This window comes from Panthera onca, chromosome B1, assembly GCF_046562875.1.
Source record: "Panthera onca isolate mPanOnc1 chromosome B1, mPanOnc1 haplotype 2, whole genome shotgun sequence".
In the NCBI taxonomy this organism is placed as follows: Eukaryota; Metazoa; Chordata; class Mammalia; order Carnivora; family Felidae; genus Panthera; species Panthera onca.
The window spans coordinates 120,868,096-120,889,576 of NC_138342.1; the positions used below are offsets into that span (position 1 = coordinate 120,868,096).

The window sequence follows — 21,481 nt, forward strand, 5'->3', positions numbered from 1 at the left end:
TGTAGTGAATTTCATTTCAGCCTTTTGCATTTAAATAGATGTCTATCTCACTTCCTCTTTCCCTGATTATCAGGGTTTTTAAACTCCTATTCCCCCCTCTCTCTTCACTCCAAGAAAACTCTTAACTGATAACAGATTTCATGACACCTCAAAATTTCAAATTATTTTCTCTCTCTTTTGAGATTTTGAAGATATGGATGGTTTTAGAATTAAAAACACAAACTTCACATGTCATAAATGTTACCGTGGTCTCTTCATCAATAAAAGGAGCAAATGCTCCAGACTGGAATGTAGCAATGAGAGACAGGTGAAGGGGCTATTTTCAGACATAGCTACACACACACACACACACACACACACACACACACACACACACACACCATGAGCCACAGCTGCAAGTAGTTTGTGACCACAGCCACTGAATGTCTCATCTGTCCACAGATCAAGAGATCCTGTGGAAGGAGGATGTTGGCTTGTACGCCTGTGAGCCAAGCCCAGTGCCCAGAACAGAGGGTTGCCTGGTATGCCTACTGCTTCACTGTGAGGGTTTGAAGTGGGCCAGGAAAAATGCCCATGAGTCAAACTTTCTTCCCATCATAACTGGCTGCCACATGCTTCATTTCAAAGGATAAGGGATTTTACAGAAATCATACAACTTATTAAAAGCTAATTTAGGTAATGGCATCATAGTACTGTTATGAAAGCATGTCAAACTAGAGGAGGTGTTATTTAGGTATAAGTATTACCGTATTTATTCTACAAATAACTATATTATGGAGACTACATGTTGCATAAAGTACAGTAATGAAATTTCTGAAGACAGTGTATAATTGTTCCAAACTGCAATGCTAACAATGGAATTGCCTATATGTTTAATTTCTAGGAAGTTTGTGTGTATTTGCTCCATCTCAATATAAGCAAAACACATCATTCATTTACATGAATATTCACTGGACTCTTGTAAAAGAGTAAATTAATTAGAGGAAAATAGTCTTCTCTGTTTCTAAAACCTAAATGCCCATGAAGGGAAAATAGCATACTAATGTTAATGTAAAAAAAACTTAATATAAAGCTATTTTATCTTTGCTGTCACTGTAATCATAACTATAGAATTTGAGAGAATTATTTATTTAATTTTTTAATTTTTTAATTTTTATTTTTTAAATTCTAGTTAGTTAACATTAACATATGGGGCACCTGGGTGGCTCAGTAGGTTGAGTGTCTGACTTCGGCTCAGATCATGATCTCACAGTTCGTGGGTTCAAGCTCCATGTCAGGCTCTGTGCTGACAGCTCAGAGCCTGAAGCCTGATTTGCATTCTGTGTCTCCCTCTTTCTCTGTCCCTCCCCTGCTCGCACTCTGTCAATAATAAATAAATGTTAAAAACATTTTTTTAGTTGACATAAAGTGTAATATTGGTTTCAGGAGTAGAATTTAGTGATTCATCACTTACATACAACACCCAGTGCTCAACACAAGTCTTAATGCCCATCACCAATCTAGCCCATCCCCCACCTACTTCCCTCCATCAACCATCACTTTGTTCTCTAGAATTAAGACTCTCTGATGGTTTGCTTCACTCTTTTTCCCCCTACGCTTCCTCTATGTTCATCTGTTTTATTTCCTAAATTCCATACGTGAGTGAAATAATATGGTATTTATTTTTCTCTGACTTATTTTGCTTAGCGAGAAAGTTCTTTAAACACTTTTATATTTCAAACATAACTCAAGGAACAATATTTTCCATCTCTTCTTCAGTGCTGTTTCTAAAATTCTCATCTTAAAGGTCTTAAACTGGGAGCTCTAATATCAGTGGAAAAAATCGAGAGACAAACAAACAAATTTAAGTCTCATTGGAGTTGGAGCTCAGAGATCTAAAGTGTCATACTAAATCAGTTATTCTGCCTCAAAATGGAAATCTGGGCTCTCACAGCCCCCAGAATGGTTATCCACTAATGGGTATTGTCTAGCCTTGTTACTCTGTCTTCTTTCTTACTATTACGTGGTCTTAAATGAAACCACTGACAGCCTTAATGGCTGTATGAAAAAGTTGCCTATGATAACTCTATCTTTCTCATAGCTATAGTAATGAGAATCAAAGTAATCCAGGAAAAGCACTTAGTACACTGCTGGGAAAATAGGAATTTAAAAGTTAACCTGGCTTCTACATGGTCCCAGAACTAGTTAATATGCAGAAGCCAAGTTGGAATCCAGGTTTCTTGCTTTTCAGTCCATCATTCTTTTATCCCCATCACACTGTGCCTTATTTCCAAGACAGGCGGCAATTCCCTGTCCCTCTGCCAGGCTCTCTGCCTGCACAACATGTGGTTCTGACCTTTTCTGCCTGCTCGTGAGAGTGCAACCCTCACAATGATCATTCTGGTGCAAGCACCCAAAGCAGATGATCGTTAAATTGCTTGATATACAATTTTAATCACTCACCTGGCTGGAGAGTGATATCAAGCAGCGTGGAGAAAAGTGGGGCATCTGCCTCAATCCCTGGTTGCTCTCTATGGAGACTATACAAATAAACAGTTTATCCTATTAGCCCTTGCAGGGATTCCAGCTGTACCATATAAAGGGCCAGAAGATGTACAAACTCATACACCTTGCAGTGAGCTGGCCACACCTCCATCACCTATGTTCATCTCACAAAGCCTTTACTCAAAGTATAGGTTTTCTTTACACTACAATTTACAAGTACTATGTAGGGCTGTACTATCCAATGGGTAGAATTAGGCTTGTGGCTATGCTGAACTGAGATGCGCTATTAAGTGTAGAATATACATCAAATTTACACAACATGGTATGAAAAAAAGAATGTGAAATATAGCATTAATAATTTTACATAGTGATTATGTTTTGAAATGATTACATTTTGCATATATTGGGTTCAATAACACATTAAAATAAGGTTTTCCTGTTTCTTTTTACTTTTTTAAAAGCATGGTCTACTAGAAAATTTAAAATTACATATGTGGCACACATCTGTGGCACATATAATATTTCCATTAAAAAGTGATTGTTTAGAGGTTAAATGAATATATCAACAATAAGAATCATACTTTGGCCTATTCTAATAAAACTATACATAGGAACTGTGGCACAAATTTAAAGGGTCTTTGAAGTTGATATCATGAGGCCAATATACAACATCTCCCAAACGTAACTTATAGGACAGGCCCTTTTTCATATTCCATGTGCTTTTTCTTCACTGTCAACCCTAACAGATATGGTTACGTAGTTTCCCATCAAATAGAAAGGGAAAGAGGATACATGAACTATTCACACTGAAAACAAGACATCAGAAAGAAAAACAAAACTTGGGAGGAAATCTATTAAAAGTTGATAAACAGTCCAAAGAAAACATTAAAAAGCATTTTAGGGTGAAGTCATATATTTAAAAATTACATCTTCCCTATGAATATAACTCAAAAGGTCTCAGCACAGATTGGCATCTCGTTTACTAAGACATCAACAAAAGATCTGGGTGCATCCAAAAGATGCTGCTTAAAAATGCAAAGAAATGTATAGAACATATTTGGACTATTTATAATAAAGTATTTCAGCTCATTTTTTTAATGTTTATTTATTATTGAGAGACAGAGAGACACAGAGCATGAGCAGGGGAGGAACAGAGAGAGAGGGAGACACAGAATCTGAAGCAGGCTTCAGGCTCTGAGCTGTCAGCACAGAGCCTGACACGGAGCTCGAACTCACAAACCACAAGATCATGACCTGAGCCATAGTTGGACGCCCAACTGACTGAGCCACCCAGTCGCCCCTAATTTTCAGCTCTTTTTTAACCAGAGTAGTCAATGGTTAGAGTCCTTAGCATGTTGTAATGGGAGAACAAAGTCTTGGCCAAGAGCTAAAGCTCTCAGACACGTTTTGCAGTGCCCAAAGCAATATTCTGCGGATTAATCAATAAGATAAATATTACCCAGGGGTACCTCATAGGTGCTCAAGATGTGGTAATTCTTCTCTGCCCGGAATATCATGTACTCTGAGGGTATTAGACACACCACAGCATGCTAATTTGTTCTTATTTAGGCTCATTCTTACTATGCTTGAGATTTAGTTCTATAATATAATTGCCATTTTATTGAGTTCTGATGTGTCATAAAGTATACTAGATTTTTACATATTATTACAATTTACATATTATTGCAATTATTTTTAGATGTCTCCCCCCCTTTTATTCTGGTGGTTCTAAAAAATTGAAGATGGTTAGCAAACCAAAATCAGGGTACGCTTTCTAATTGATTCAATATATATATATATCATATATGTATATACATTTATTTATTGTCGACAGAGTGCGAGCAGGGGAGGGGAAGAGAGAGAGATACACACACAGAATGCATATCATACATATCATATATGTATATATATCATAATTTACAAGTTTCCAGGCACAAAGGTAGGGCTATTCGAGTGAACAAAATACATAGGCTCTTTGCTATCATGGAGTTTAACACGTAGGAGGATTGGGCAGACATCACTAACATGTAATACCTAGTTTGCTCATTTGTATTACTAATAGCACCTTGATTTTGTTTAAGTGAGAATTGTACTGAGATTCCCTGCTGCTTAGGGACTCCTCTCTTCTCAGTGAGAGATACGTATCAGTATACCAATCGAAATTTCCCCAAAAGCTACTGTTTCCCAGAATTGAAGGAACAGGGTCAGCTGCCTTTTGTCCTTCGGTCTTCTCCCCATCTGGACTGTGATTCCTGAAGGCGCAATGGTTAGACTGGACAATACTCTAACAAAGGAGGAGCGGCAAGGTGGATAGAACATGGTTGCTAGAAGTCATTTTTGAGTAGCTGCAGTCTTGGGCAATTTCCCCAAACCTTCTTCTAACATGAAAAAAATGAGTCTGTTACTTTCAACCCACTGTTTGCTAGGTTACTTGCTTCTGAATGCATGCCTAACTGATATAATTAGCATGCCACAGAATGTCAATTGAGAATTTTGTTTTGACCCAGGAATTATAGCTGAGTCTCTCACAAAGACATTATACCAAATGCACCATAGTGTCAGTTCAGAGAACCTCTAGTGGCCTGAGTTAGCAACCTCCTCACAGTGCTTAAAAAGAAGCCAGTTTACAGAAACTGGCCTATTAGTAAACATGACACACACAGCTGATATAAAGGTAGTGTTAGCAGAGAGGGAAGGTGAGCATTTCACAAGGTGTACTATTTAAGAACCGAGCCTAATTTCTTTGTTATATCATACTCAGGAAGACACCTTAAAGTCAAGGGAGGGGTGCCTGGGTGGCTCAGTTGGTTAAGCGTCCAACTTCAGCTCAGGTCATGATCTTGCGGTTCATGAGTTCAAGCTCCGCGTCGGGCTCTGTGCTGACAGCTCAGAGCTTGGAGCCTGCTTCGGATTCTCTCTCTTTCTCTCCTTCTCTCTCTTTCTCACTCTCTCCCTCTCCCCTGCTTGCACTCTCTCTCTCACAAAAATAAACTTTAAAAAGTAAAAAAAAAAAGTCACGGGGGTCTGGTCCCCAAAAATCAATTATTAAGCTTGTGGGTGTCCAAACCATCTTTGGCTCCACTATATCAGGAACTGGAGATTGTCTCTCCTTTGAAAATCATGGACTGTCTAGCATCTGATGCTGGTCGGGCTTGTAGAAAGGGACAGCAGAGAGACGGCTGAACTGAGAGAGGAAACACCAGTGGGGTAGCCTGCATCTCTTCTGTGTGGCATGGAAAATACATACGTGTGTTTCATCAGGGCCAAAAAACACCGCAAGCAGCTAAGCAAGCATTACATGCTAGAAAAGTAGGTCTTAGCAGCAAGAGCGTACCGGGTGAGCCTGGGCAGTGGAGAAGGTTGAGCCAGAACCAGATTCCCCATGGTAGGGAAATCTGTGATGGGAAGGAGCCTACAAGGTCTCCAGAAATACCTATAGTTGTGTTCATTACAGAGACAGCATTTCAATGTCTGCCACATGCTGACAGGCAGCACTAGCCTGAGAAATATCAAAACCAGCAGAAAGGGAACCACAACCTCACCATGGGCAAGCACAGAAGGAACCTCTCCCCATTCCTTTCTCCTTGCCACAGCATTGAGCAATAGAGGAGGAAAGGGCAGGACTCATGTGAGAATCAGACTATGCTCCCCTTCCACTACAAGTTGCTAGAGGAACAGAGATGTCTACCCCATAGTGGGAAGTGATGGGGAAGGGGGGGGAGAAGAAAACAATTAAACTCAGAGAAGGAACTCAAGTTTTAAAATGAATAGGATATATTTCAAGAACTTGAATGAGAGAAAAAACAGGGAAATTTACATAACTAGCCCAAGATGTCACTAAAGCTTCAAGCGAGGGGGATTTAACACTGAGCAGTTGTGGGGATGAAGGGTTAGAAGAGGAAAAATAAATTAAACTAGCTCATCTTTCTTGAATCTCAAAAAATAAATAAAATTCCTTATAAAATAATGCATTCAGTTGATAGTTAAAATTTCAAAAGGTCTTGTTTTCAGAAGCAAGTACTAAGGGTGTGATGAGAGCTTGCGATGGAGGTTCCAGTTAAAAGGAGTGCACCTGAGGTGGTCACAACCCAAAGGCTGTGAACAGAGCCCTGAGCCCTGAGCAGGGGAGGAACAGCACTGGGCAGGGAAAGGGTCCTGGGGCCTGCAGCAGTGAAGGGCCTGAGGCTGGGAAGAACTTGCTAGTCACTCTGGAGAAACTAAGCATAGTCTGGGCAGCACAAGAGGTTTGAAGGTTTGCAGAAAACAAAGCATGAAGATTCACTCTAGTAAAAGAGAACAACATGTCCCCAGGAAGAAACCAGAAGCTTGTGTTAGGCATGAGAGAGCACAGAGTTCCCTTTTCCTTCTCCTTCCCGATCAGAATGTCAGACATGGTTGACATTCTTCTCCATCAATTCAACTCACTCTTTGGTGCACATATTTGGAGGGTTTTCTTGGCAGGTTCAGATAGTGGCTGTTGCTAGTGAGGAAATGATCGGCATATAGTACTCTGCTCCACATATCAATTGGGAGAAGGTTGTCAGTTGCCTGTAGGATTTCTGGGAATTTCAAATAGGTCTTTCAGTTGGCTCAGTCCCATGGCCTCTATAGACTCAACTTATTTCTAGGCTTTTTCATCCTCTCTGCACAGATCCCAGGGACTCAGCCTGCTGGGCTATCTTTTCAGGAGTTGTCACCACCTACTCTAGGCTTGCCTAAGCAAAAAGCACCTATTATCTTTCCGCTTTTCCAATTTCTAAAAGCTGCAGATGCAATGGCTCAGATGCAGCAGGAATTCTGCAACACCGGTCTGCACTTTGGTGGCAGCTACTGTTGTGAGTTGCATTACAGTGTTTAAGCAGCAGGAAGCAGAAAACAGCACAGTCTTTCAGGTAATTAGTTCTCTGCCTCCTTCCTGAAGCAGTCGAGCCCACATCAGCAATCTCCCTGGCCCTCTGTTGTTCCAGGAATGTTGGTTCCAAATTGCATCCCAGCTACCTGCAGGACAATTTCTCGATTCATCTCTATCCAGTGAAACAAAATATGAGTTCATCTGGGGATAATTTTCGAGAGACAAGAAATGAACTCTATACAATTCGCCAAATATGTGCCCCCTTGCATGGTCACACCCTGTTAATTTAACACAATTTCATTTTTCGGCCATCAGACAGCAGAAGGCCAGTGAAAATCCAAATGATTTAACTTAGAAGTGCTGTGTGTACCTTTTGGAAAGATAAAAAAACACTTACCCCAACCTCTGGCAGGGGATCCTTATGTTCAGGTAGGACACTGGTTCGAACCTATAGAGAAAAAAAAAACGTTTTCTGTAGGATTTTGGAGTAGAAACTAGTGCAGAAGCTTCACACAGGTGCTGGGTGTCATTTTCCCATCATGGAGCATCAATTCAGACTGGGGTTAATCATTACCGAAGGTACCTGTGTACATCACCTGCTGCAGAGCCATAAAGCTCTCCTCTGATAGTTGCTAAGCTTCCTGGTTTTCCTAAGTACACAGAACTGCTGGATCCTTACCCCATCACCCCTTGTCAAATACAGAGATGTCTGGGCTTTAGGTGAATCAGCTTTAATCTCCTCAAAAAGCAACCCTAATTCAACATTCAAAGGAAAGGACAGAGTTGGTGTAGAGCAAGTCATTCCATGCAAGCTCAATAAATATTTATTCTCTAAATGAGCACCAAAACCCACAGTCTTTATAGTATATCCCTCCCACAGGAGAGTTCTGGGCCAAATTGTCAGATACCATTATCTAAATTCATTTGAAAATGAATTCTCAACTGGGGGAGAGGGAAATAGTGTAAAATAATCAGTCATCTGGGGAAGCTTTTCATATGTTTGAATGTGTTCCAAGTGAAATATCAACCCCTTAGATGATAAGTAGGCATATATCTTCTACTGAGTAGTGATCCTTAATCCTGGTTGTGCATTAGAGTTACCTGGGGACCTTTCAAACTGCTGGTGCTCTTTCCTGCCCCTGGATATTGATTCTAATGTACAGCTGAATCGATGTTTCTCTATTTAAGAAAAAACGCTTCAAATGAAAAGAAATCACGACTATCTTTCTCACTTAAGAAAAGGCTAGTAAAAGCAAGAAACACATAAAACCTAAATCTAGTATATCTTAATTTGAAGTAAGGATTAGATAATAAAGTTAAGTGAATACAGAGCAATAGACAAGCATACTCTGTTTAACTGGAGAGCAGAGGGAAGGGGTGATGGATGGGAGAGAGGAACCCTAGAAACACATGATGGATCAATATTTTAGGGGGTCATTTTAACAAATCCCTTTGGAGGTACTGCACTGCCAATCATAACTCTCTTGAAATCCTTTAAGCTCTGACATACTTGACCATACCTGGTCAATTCTCCCAGGTTGAAGAGATACCTATAACACCCCTCATAATGTCAAAAGACTTGAACTAGCTCCCGAGGGCCTACTAGTCTTTAACACGGTTTCCATTTTCTTGGAAAAAGCCTCAAGCCATGGTAAAACAGTGCATTTTAACTTCCAGCTTAAGGCTCCTTCTTTGTTTCTTCATGACAGACCCAGCACTATCGCTTGCACAATTTGTCAGTCATTATGACTCAAATTGTTCACCAGAGCACAAAATAAATGACAGGAGAGATCCCAACAGGGTAAACAACACAATTTGCAGAACACACTCCACTCAGGATTTCATGATAGAGCGTTCACTGGCGAAGAGCATTTGCAGTGTGGCAGCTGCATTAATGCTCTTTGGTCCAGAATGTTCAGATGTACCATTCAGTCTCATTATCTGAAAACCATTAGCTGGCCTCAAAGGATAAGGAATCTGTATATTAACAGGGGACTATAATGGACCATACAGTGTGCGTATGTGTATGATATCCCTCTCTCTCTCTCTCTCTTTCATACACACAGTATATACTCTCTCTGTCTGTCTCTGTCTCTCAGATTAACTCTGTCTCTGAAAGACAGAGAGACTTGTTCCCCCCTTATCCACGGTTTCACTTGCCATGGTGTCAGTGTTACCCACAGTCAACCACTCTTCTCTGGAAGCAGAGGATTCTCCTTACATATCATCAGGTCAAAGCAGCCTAACGCTACATCACAATGTCTATGTCATTCACCTCACTTCATCTCAGCACATAGGCATTTTATCATCTCACATCATCATGAGAAGAGGGAGTATAGTACAATAAGGTATGTTCAGAGAGAGAGAGACCATATGCACAGAACTTTTATTATAGTATATTGTAATAATTGTTCTATTTTATTATTAGTTATTATCAATCTCTTATTGGCCCTGATTTATAAATTAAACTTTATCATAGGTATGTATGAATAGGAATAAACAGTATATGTAGGGTTCGGTATTATCTGTGGTTTCAGGCATCCACTGGGGATATTGGAAGTATCCCCTGTGGATTAGGTAAGACAACTGTATACACAATTACACACACACACACACACACACACACACACACACACAATGTGCGCATGTATGCATATATATATTCACACACATATATATGTATATATGTATATATAGTATATAAAGTATGTAGAGTGTACATATTATATATATATATATATATATATAAATGTACATCTACTATATGTCAGAATGGATTATATATAGTGAATGTATATTCACACATATGCAACCCATATAACACATATATATGTGTATGTTTATGCATCATTTTAAGAAAATATTTGACATCCAAATAACATTATCCAATAGGATATGCTTAAATTTAGAAATAAAGTGAAAGAAGTCAGACATTGGTGGAGGTCAACATATATAGTATTGCTATATCATATATATGTGTGTATATATATATATATATATATATACACACACACACACACACACACACACTCTATGTGATATAATATTAGATAAGGTAGAATAATATTGACAACTACTGCAATATTGTCATTAAATTTATGTTTATTTTATCAGGACAATTAGTCCTTATAAATATAAATAAACTACAAAGAAAAAAAAAAGATTCCTGACCCAAAGGTGTATACTATAAAAAAATTTCAAAGATAATCATGGACTAGTTTGCCATTTCCAATGTGTGTACATGTGTGAAGGAGAGAGAGACAGAGAACGAACTTCCCTTTACATAATAAAACTATTTTTGAAAAGTACATGTATGTCACATGTCATAACTCAAGGCATGTTTAAAACACTAGCAGAGCTCCTGATATAGAGGAATTGAAAAACAAAACTTTTGTAAACCAATTTTAAATTTTATAAAGTCAGATTTTCATATGAAACACATGTTTAAGGTAGTATATATGTATAGTTCTAAAACTTTTATATTTAAGGTTAATGCTACAGATGTTATGGTATATAGGTCACACACTGATGATGTTTTTTCTTGCATAATATATAGCCCTCATTACACTAAACACATACTAGGTGGCAAGCACTGGGTTTGCCAGTAAATAGGGTTCCATTTCTTCTCTTTGGGATTTCAGAAACCAGTGGATGGGACAAATATATAAATAATCCAGTACAACATAATACATGCTATAATGGAAATGTGAGCATTTTTCTGTGGGCATTCAGGGTAAGGAGTAATTAATCCAGACTGAATGTCAGGAAAGGCTTCACAGAACAAGCAGTTTGGGTTTTGAAGGATGTGTAGGAGTTTTAAGCAAGGAAGAATAGGATGAAGCAAACAGCGTATTACATAATAAGCATGCGTCATGGAGTTGTAAAAGGCCATTGGTTAGGGTGCCCGTGTGGCTCAGTCTGTTAAGCGTCTGACTCTTGGTTTCAGCTCAGGTCATGACCTCATGTTTCATGCAACTGAGCCCCTCAATGGAGTCCATGCTGAGAGTGTGTGCCTGCTTGGGATACTCTATCCCTCTCTCTCTTCCCTCCCCTACTTGCTCGTTCTCTCTCTCTCTCTCTCTCTCTTAAAATAAATAGATAAACTTAAAAAACAAAGGCCATTTGTGTTTGGGAAAGAGTGAGTATTCTGATAATACCATAACAGGGGGGCCTTCGGGGAAATGGTAAGAGTTGGGGAGATGTTTGGTTATATGTCTGAGGAAAGAGGTTGGGCCATTTGATATCTATCATGTTATGGAACTGGAGTTTCATGCAATTTATAGACAATAGGATATCAGGTAAGACAATCAAGTAGAAAAGTGATGTTATCAGAGCCCCTTAAAGTATATCCACTATGCCCTGAGTCATATTGGGAAAATAACCTCTTTATGCTAGTTGCCTTTTGCCTTTTTGTTAGCTATCTTTAGCATAGGGTGAATAATAAACCTCATAGTTGTTGTAGTACATCTTTTAAGTACCCAGAACAGTACCTGCCACTGAGAGGGAAGAAGGGAGAGAGTGAGTAAAGAAAAGAAAGGGAAGAAGAATTAGAGGAAATGAGGAGGGAGGGAGAAAAAGAAAGGAGAAAGGAAGAGAGAGGAAAAAGAGGAAAAAGAGTAAGACAGAGATGGGGTGGGTAGAAAAGGCAGGAGCAATATGTCACTGAAAACAAATAATAAAGCCTGGACAGATTTAGATGAGGCCTTTTGATGAGGAAGGGATGATGCAATGGCTGTCACTGTAACATTTGGAACATTCCAGTTCACGGGCAATGTCATGCCTCCTGAGATTTACTGGCCTTCCTTCAGGATTCATTTTCCCTTTTTTGGTCTTATTAGCCATTCTTCTTCCCAGTTTTCTTTACCATACCCCTCCCTGTCCTTCCTGGGATACAAGAATGTCTGCCTGACCACATATTTAAAGTTATTATAACTTCCTCTTGTCTAGGAGGACACTTTTATGATATCAAATAAAGATCACTTAATAGAAGTGATCATGTAGATTATATGTTCCATCTTGAATAGTTCTCAAGTTTCATATAAAGCAAATTCATTTACTTTTTCATAGGCTCAAACTTCCATATACTAAATTTGCCTTGAAAAAAAGAAAAACTGAGGTTGGGAGGGTGGTGGAGACTGCTGTATTCTTCATGGGTGAGTAGGTAAGAATGAGCAATAGGGCTGCCTCAACTGCAGGCATTGTTGACTATCCAGATATAGAGAAGGGGTAGGTCAGGCTGCCATGACTGTGCACTAGGCTGTCCATGCCTCAGCCCCGGGCAAGTGCATCTTCTCAAGAGCAAATGCAACTTTTCCCTAGCTGGGCTCAGCTGGACAGGGTTGTAACAGTGCTTGAACATCCCCAGGGCAGGGAAAGGGCCTAGATCTTCTTCTTGGACTACTGTGACATCTGGTAAGTTCTCTGATATTGAATGCATTGTTGAAACACGTTCTTCTTTTTTTTTTTTTAAAATAAAAATGTTACTCTAATTCTCTACATATCTCGAGTTAGAATATATTATTTCATCACATTTACTTGTTCCACTTGGAACGAGGCACCAAACTGCCTTCATACTCAAACACATGAAAAGCTGACTGGTACAGAAGTGTTCTGCCACCTTCCACAATATTAATATTCGGGGAGGAAGCTGCTCAGTTAGGCCCATATTTCCCAGGATGCCTTGTTTTGAGAGATAGCCATGTACCAAGCTCTCACCAATAAAATATATGTGTAAGTGATGTTTGCTGCATCCAAACTGGAGTTCTCCGAAGTGGATAGCCTAGGCCCTCTTCACTGTCCTTTTCTCCTTCCAAGGAGTCCCGCCCTTAGGTGACTGCAGAGCCACACATGAAAGAACACCATTCGCCACGCCATACCACGTATCCCTACCAGTGTTAGATTATAAATGATTGTATCAGTTTTCTATTGCTGCTTAACAAATTTCCACAAACTCAGCTGCTTAAAACAACATCCACTTATTAATTCACAGTCTGTAGGTCAGAAATCCAGTCCTCATGTGGTTGATTTCTCTGCTCTGGTATTACAAGGCTGCAGCCTCTCCTGGAGGTTTGTCTAGGCAAAGGTCTGCTTTCAGCTTCCACAGGCTGGTAGCAGAATTCAGTTCCTTGCAGCTCTAGGACCAAGGTCCCCATTTTCTTGATGAATGTCATCTGGAAGCTGCTATAAACTCCTGGAGTTTATTCCATGCCACTGTTACTCCATGCCATGTGGCTTCCTTCATCCTCAAATCCAGCAACAGAGGATCTGCTTTGCACCAAATCCTTCTTGCACTTCAGATATCTGTCTTTGGAATCCACTCTTTTAAAGGCTTATCTCATTAGGTCAGACTTGCCCCAGATAATCTCCCACTCTTAGGCAACTTTGCCATGTGACATGATCTAATCACAGGAGTATGTCCCAGGGACCATGTAGAATGTGTACAACAATGGGGCAGTAATCCTGGGGCCAGTGTAGAATTCTGCCCAACACAATGACCAAGAAATAAACTTCCCACTGTGAAAAAACACTGAAATTTGGATGTTTACATTTGTTTCAGCAGATCACATAATATGACCCCCCCCCCATTTTTTTTTTAATGGAAGTTTGGATTCCATTTATGGCTATGAAGAAATAAAGCAAAATAGCTAATATTAAATCCTAATTCATTATTTTAATGTCAACAGATCTGTATTAACTGCGTATTATGATCCAGTGACTGTCATAAACACTGGCAATCCCAGAGATTAGGAAGACAAGGTATTTCTCACCCACAGGTAATAATGATAACATGGCAAGGGTCAAAACATACAATTATAATTGCTAAGCATCTTTAATTGTGTAAAACTTACCAGCCATTCTTAGATACTGATTTTCCAACTATTTAATTTCTGTTGTGCATGGAGAAAATGATCCATGTATAAGCCCAAATGATTCATATCACAGAACCTTAGAGATGGGAGGGATCTTAGGGTAAACCTAGAAAAACCACCTCTGTGATGTGAAAATTGTACATGAAATATCCCGGGAGGTTACATTTAAATTTTCTCCTTGGACATGTTTAATCTCTAGCTTATTCTCTTACTAATTAGTCTTGTAGAAGTAGTATTGCTCACCTACTTAAAGGCTCCAAACAGATTAAGTTAATGAAAGAAGTAGGTTGAGTGTGAGAGACAATAGGGAGGGGAAAGGAATCTGGCAAAAATGGAAATCACATTCCTAGTCTATGAAGAACAACTATCCAGCTCCAAGTAATTAAAATGTTCCTGAGAAAAAAAATTCTTCAATTATCAACAATGGACAAATCCTAACTCTTTTGCAGGTATACCATTATTAGTATTTAATTATTTTTGCCAGAAACCAGCCTGATATAAAAGGTAAAAATATGCCCAGTACTATTTTTAGTGAGTGGGGGGGAGTGCTATTCTAAAGCAATTGTTCTTAATCTTGACAACACATTAGAAACCTCTGGAATATTTTTTAAAGCCAGTTTCCAGACCATGTTCTAAAATAATTACATCAGAATCTCTGAGGGAAGAATCCAGGGATCAGTGCTTTTTAAGGCTGACTCCACACCTGTTTCCAAAGTGCAGTCAAAGTTAAGAATTACTGCTGTAAAATAAATGAGATTGTTTTGAGTGTAAGCCTCAAAACTAGCTCCAAATCCTATGAAAATTTGCAAAAAAAAAAAAAAAATGTACTAGGCAATGGTCATGTGATGGAATAAGGCTCTCTTGGAAAACAAAAAATTAAAAAAAAAAATGTTAATGGATTCTCAGAGCTGGAAGAGGTCTTAGACATTATCAGGCCATGTTGCTTAAATTTCAGTGTGCATTCTCATTACCTACTGGTCTGCAGCTGGTTGGGGGATGGTCTGAGGACTATCCCTTCCAAGGTTGTTATAGAAATGCAGAATCTCAGTCTCACTCCAAACAACTGAATCAGAGTCTTCATTTCAGTAAAGTCCCCATGTAATTCATATGCACATTCAAGTGTGAGAAGGTCTAGTCTAGGATAGTGCTTATGAGGGAAATAGGTCACAGGTGAGAATGGTAGACATTCATTTGCACATAAACATGCTTGAGACAAGGGGTGGGGTTTATTCTTCTGGTTTTGAAGGTTTTTGGTAATTTATTTTTAAATGTCAAGCATCTGTAAAAGCTCCAGATAATACTTTCTATCAGAGATGCCCTTTCCTTTCTTATGCAAAGGGGGGAAGGGTTGCTCTTATCATCAATCTCAAATCAGGGATTGATTTGGGAGAGAGCTTAGCTGGAATTTCCGTAAGACTCATCGTTGCAGGCTGAATCTCCACTTCTCTAACCCCTTCATGCCCCCCAAACCCTCAACCTCAATATCACAGGTTGAAGTCCTAACCAGCGAGTGCATTTGGAGATAAGGGTAATTAAGTTAAAATGAAGCTATTAGCATGGGACCCTAATGCAATATGGTTGATGTCCTGAAAAGAAGAGGAAGACGCTGCAGGGGTGTGATACAAAGGGTAACCATGGGAAGAGGCAGCCAGAGGGTGGCCGTCTGCAAGCCAAGGAGGGAGGCCTGAGAAGAATTTACTGCTGCCAACACCCTGCTCTTGGACTTCCAGATTCCAGTATTTTAAGAAAATAAATTTCTGTTTAAGCCACACAGTCTGTGGCAGTTTGTTACGGCAGCTCTAGAGAACTAAGACACTCAGTCTACCCATGTTGTAGGGTATGACCCCTCTCCAGGACGTTCAGCCAAGAACCTTTGGTTGAGGACTCTTTGTCCTTCGACCCTAAAAGAATGCTAGAGATTCTTGGAAGTCTCTGCATACGTGTTTCACACTGTGTCCCACTCAGCTTCAAAATCTGGCAAATGTCTTTAGAGGCAGAACAGCCATGAATTTGAGTCCCCTTTGGTCTCTAAATTTGTCATTTCAGCTACACATAAAAACCAAAATCTCTGCTGGGTTCTATGTCTTCCAGCTGCCACTCTGTGTTAAGCAAAACCTTGATGCTGAGACTTCCGAGCTACAGGGACAATCTGTAAATGCGCACAGGTGGAAAAGAGCTTTTTAGTCCCTCACCACCACACCCTCTTGGGCTTTCTCTCTTGCCTGTGACTCTCCCTGTTTCCAAAGCACTATGAATCTGTGGGAGGTTTCACTCTGCTTTTTAGAAGGCTTTGGCCTGGTTCTCTAGACTCCTGAAAAGCTCAGAATTCAGCAAGTCTCTTCTGAGAAAAAAAATGTTCATTGACTTGAAGCTGATGAAGTCTCAGTTTCTTACTTCCTCCAACACATGCACTGAGAGTTTTGCTGATTTTTCTTTCTCTGAGCAGCACCAGCTCTGTGTCCAGGCAAAGGCATGTTCTTCAGCTCATTCTCAGAACCACCAAATGCCCAAAGAGGAAAAATGGCAGGCTCCTGAGAGCTCAGCTCCAAAAGATCCTCCTTTCTCTGGAATTGTAGTTTACTTTTGTAGTTTAAATTGTAGTTTATTACTTTCACAGCTTGCTGGAAGATGCATTCGAATGTGATTTTTGTAAAATGTGTGGCTTGTTTCTGGGTGTTGTCAGAGGGAGCACAGCTTGCCCTCCCTACCACATACCACCCAAACTGAACTTTTTAACATCTGAAAGTCACTAGAAGTTTAAGGAATCTTCCAAACATGTGGTTAACGGGTAAAAAATGATATTCGACATTGCATAGTTAAATATGCTTGGAAGAGGGGAAATGCCATCACATGTTGGTCTGTCTATTAAGGTAAGTCTTCAGTAAACCAGTTACAAATGCATAATTACAGGTAATTCTCCTGGTAAAAACAGAGTTTATCCTGAAGCCTGAGCACTATCCAAAAACTATCCAATAATTATTGAGTGTGACATGTTGTGTTGGTCTTCACTAGGTAAATGTGATCATCTTTCACATGTCAAAACATATTATACAAAATTATGTACATGAGAATAGTCTATTGGCTTCTAAGCCTAAAAGAAAGAGTGGTAAGACAAATATAAGCACTCTTTTAGTTTGGATGCATCTAGTCTTAGAGTTCTCTAAGGCACGGATGTTCACACCACAGCTCTCTAGTCACATGGGTCCCTTTATGTTTAATTGGTGGCTCTTTCAGACTTCTAATTTCACTATATGAATGTGCCATTATACTAAATTCTACCAGTCATACAAGAGTCATGTGGTTCTTTGGGTTAATGGTGACTGCAAATGTGGCTCCAGAGTCACATAACTCTGAGTATCCCTGCCATTACCCACATTTTATTCCATTTCCCTTTCCAACCATTATAGAGATCTATTACAGGCAGGTGAAAAAATACCGAACAGCAAAAATACCTTTAGACATTCCCTTTGTCAGAGAGTCTCTCCAAAAGATACAGGCTCTGCTGAAAATAAGAGATGCTTAAACTTAGATCAGGGAAGTTTCAGGGAAGTCAAAGAGGTCTCTCTACTGCTGTTCTGAAAGTAAGTCCATCTGCCTTTCATACTCTTTACTTCTGGATTTTCCTGAAAGGGATACTAGGTTCCGAGAGACAGCGCTGTTCAGATCCGGTCAGGCTTCTTGTACTGTACCTACCAGCCAAGTCTGATCCTGGGCACTTACCTAAAGCAATTAGGACTAATCTCCAAAGAAATGCACAATTAAAGACCGAGGTTTTATTTATTTACTTTTTTTAGTGTTAAGTTTTAAGTGTTAAGATGTTTGGATATTTTTTTTAAAATAGAAATAAAGAATAAAGGAACTCTTTGCACCGAAAAAAATACAGTGTTAAGATGTGTTATGGGCACTGAAGACATTAACTCATGATTTGCTAAATAATTGCTTTCTTTTTTTTTTAAGTTTTTTCTAATGTATATTTATTTTTGAGAGAGAGAGAGAGAGAGAGAATGAGCAGGGAGGCTGCAGAGAGAGAGAGAGAGGGAGACACAGAATCTGAAGTAGGCTCCAGGCTCCTAACTGTCAGCACAGAGCCCCATGCGGGGCTCAAACTCACGAACCGTGAGATCAAGACCTGGGCCAAAGTCGTATGCTTAACTGACTGAGCCACCCAGGTGCCCCAATATTGCTCATTCTAAGTTGAGACCTCTATTCCTGCTATCCTGCAGGAGGATACTGTAAACATATCAGTACATATAGTGCTCAATTCAAATATCATGTATCTATAATAACAGTTTTTTATCAGATCAGATCAGACCTTTACTACTGCTTCCTCCTGCCATCACCCTTCTTCTTCTCTACCCAAATACTGAAAAATAATTGTGTCATCATTTTGAAAAGTGGGTAGAGTCATTAGAGCTGATCCTTTGATCCCAGAATTAGACTTACATTAAGTATGTGCTACCCTAGAAACTTTCTACCCTATAAATAAATAACAGAAAGCTTATAATTGATAAATAAGGGTAATAGAATCCAAGGAAGTAACAACTATGCTTTCTGGACCTATAGGTAATTATTTCAGAGGCACATGCATTATTTTCTTTACTTGTATTATCTCATTTAATTCCTATAGTTCTGGTGTTGTATTATTACTTTGTCCATTTTACAGGTAAGAAAACTTAGTCTCAGAAAACTGGATTAATTTGCCTAAGGTCAATTCAACAGCAAACTGCAGATCAGACACTAAATGGTCTACTTCCAAAGTCTGTGCCCCTTCCATGGCTGTGTGCCTCTTCTGAACCCAGACTGATGGTGACTTTAATTGTCTTCCCTAGGGCTGCTTAATGAGAGTTTTAAAAGCCAAAAATCTATTAGCCTCAGGGAATAGAAACAGACACAATTTATCACATTGCCAGACTCAAAAACATCATCCTTATGTATTAACAGCCCCCAATTAAGACCATAGTCATGAGTTAATGAACAAGCCATTAGAGAGAGAACAGTAATATCAACACAGGCACATGTCTATTAATCTGTTGCTCACTGAAAGTCATTAGTTCTACACTATAAGGCTAAATAATTTCTAGGTAGCTTTAAAACAAAATTATTGCAATATCACTCAGTATTTTAAAAGATCATTTACAACACAGGCTTTTCTAACCCCAGTCAAAAGAAGATCACCATGCCCTGGGTAAAGATCAATTGATTAATAAAATCAGATGGTGTGTACAGGCACAGAGGGGAGAGGTTTTTAGTGTATTTATCCAATGAGGTGTTTTCATCCCCAGGCAAAAATGGGATAGCTGCAATAACTCTATTCTACTATTCCACTACTTTCTTCACTGTAGAATTCTACCAAACTGTCTAAGAGTTTTATCAGTGGGTCTCAGCATTAGCTGTAGATGACAAATCACATGGAGAAGCTTTCAAAATGCTGATGCCAGGGCCCCACTTGCTTTTGCTCCTGTAATTGATGTTTCTAAATCTCTCAGCATTTTCTTCCACTGATTTCCCTTACTATTTAATCTTCAAAACAACCATATGAGAAAACTGAGGCTCCAATTTCAAGTAACTTCCAACCTGTCAGTAGAGGAGCTAATATTTCAACGCGCATCTGCAGCATCCCAAGACCAATGCTTTCAACACCTCATTGTATTGTCTGCAACTTGAGCTGAAATCATACTACACATCTACACAAAAAACAATGAAGGGACGTTGAAACAGAGTTCCCAGTTTCCCTGTAGCAGAGGGCAAAGTGAGTGTGGCATCTCAAACAGGAAGTAGGGATGACTCTTTTCAAAGAAGCACTGTGACAAAGAGGCCAGAGTCTACTGCATGGCTCAGGCAGTCTTGTCTTAAAAGAGCAAAGGTGTTCAATTCGATATGGTAAACTCTTCCCGGGAAGGTAATAACAGTACATAACAATGTTTCCAAAAGAAAAAATGTATTTGATGTTTCAAAAGATTGACTTACAAAATTGGGAACACAATCTCATTAAGTTGAGGTTTCCTTTTACTCTCATAAACCAGGTGCACATTGAATCCTGCGACATGTGAGTAGTAGCTAGGACATAAAATGCTTGCATTTTATATCTTATTCAAACTATATATTGGCAGTTCTCTAGTGGGTACAATCAGAGAATCTACAAGGTCAAATTATTTTCATAATAATTCTAAGACGGTATTTTCCTTTTCTACCCTTCTTTCATGAACGTACAGTGGAATTCTCCAGAGCCTTCAAGGAATGTGATTTCACCAGACATTGAACACAGAAGCAGACAGGACAACTCAGTTCTCTGCTATTAATTGGGCTTTAAAGGGATTTGTAAAATGGTAAAACAATGCCACACTCTCAGTATACTTTAGTTTTCCAAAATAAAATAATTTCAAAAACATGTATTATTTTGCTAACCTATAAGGGGTTATTAGTTATTTTAAATAAATTGATAAAGATGTAAAGTATTTTTGAGTTTTAATTTCTAATGCGGTAAGCATCCATAGTTACTTTAATTAAAGCTGGTACACCTGTACTATTTATTTAATTTTTAAAAATTTGAGTACAGTTGAGTACAGTTGTGTTGAGTACACACAACATTATAGTGCAAAACATAGTGATTCACCAACATCCATAGTTATTAACCCACATAACAGCCTTTTGAGAGTCTTTATTTTATTTTTTTAAATATTTATTTTTGAGAGAGAGAGAGAAAGAGAAAGCGAGCACGTGAGCAGGGGAGAGGCAGAGAAAGGAGGGGACAGAGAATCCGAAGTAGGCTCTGCGCTGACAGCAGAGAGCCAGATTCCAGGCTGGAACTCGCCAACCATGAGATCATGACCTGACCCAAAGTCAGATGCTCAACTGACTGAGCCACCCAGGCTCCCCAAAGCCCTTCGAGATTCTTGATATTGATGAGTATAAAAAGGTCCTGAAACCAAAACTTTGAGAAACAGTGGGACTGGTGATCCTGAACATTTGGGATTTGTCTTTCATGTTTACTAAGTCAGTCTTACCATTTTTAGGCAGATTTTTGCTTCAGAGTCTCTTTCAGAGATGGATGTGATGTTTGCTACATGCACCCCTAATCCAGCTACTCTGAATCACTATGGTTCCTTGAACTTGTCTTGCTCCTATCTCCCTCCACACCTTTGCATATGCTGGTCTTCTGCCATCATTAAATTTGAGGAATATGGTTGCAAATACAGAATAATCGCTTCATGGACTTATAATCAGCATCAACAAGAGACAAAATACCAAGCTGAATAAAGTAGTAAGTATGCATGAA

General features: G+C 39.2%; 1 protein-coding gene across 12 annotated transcripts in view; it reads right to left on the minus strand.

Annotated features, from left to right (window-relative positions):
- INPP4B (inositol polyphosphate-4-phosphatase type II B) overlaps nt 1-21,481 on the minus strand; it is a 762,324-nt gene that overhangs the window by 255,276 nt on the left and 485,567 nt on the right. For 11 of the 12 annotated variants that reach the window (XM_078445724.2, XM_078445723.2, XM_060654097.3 and 8 more), the window contains one exon: nt 7,734-7,784. In XM_078445724.2, the coding sequence (XP_078301850.1) occupies nt 7,734-7,784 (51 nt within the window). Of the gene's footprint in view, nt 1-6,909; nt 7,044-7,733; nt 7,785-21,481 lie in introns of all 12 variants that reach the window. The other variant, XM_060654104.3, reaches the window with a different exon arrangement.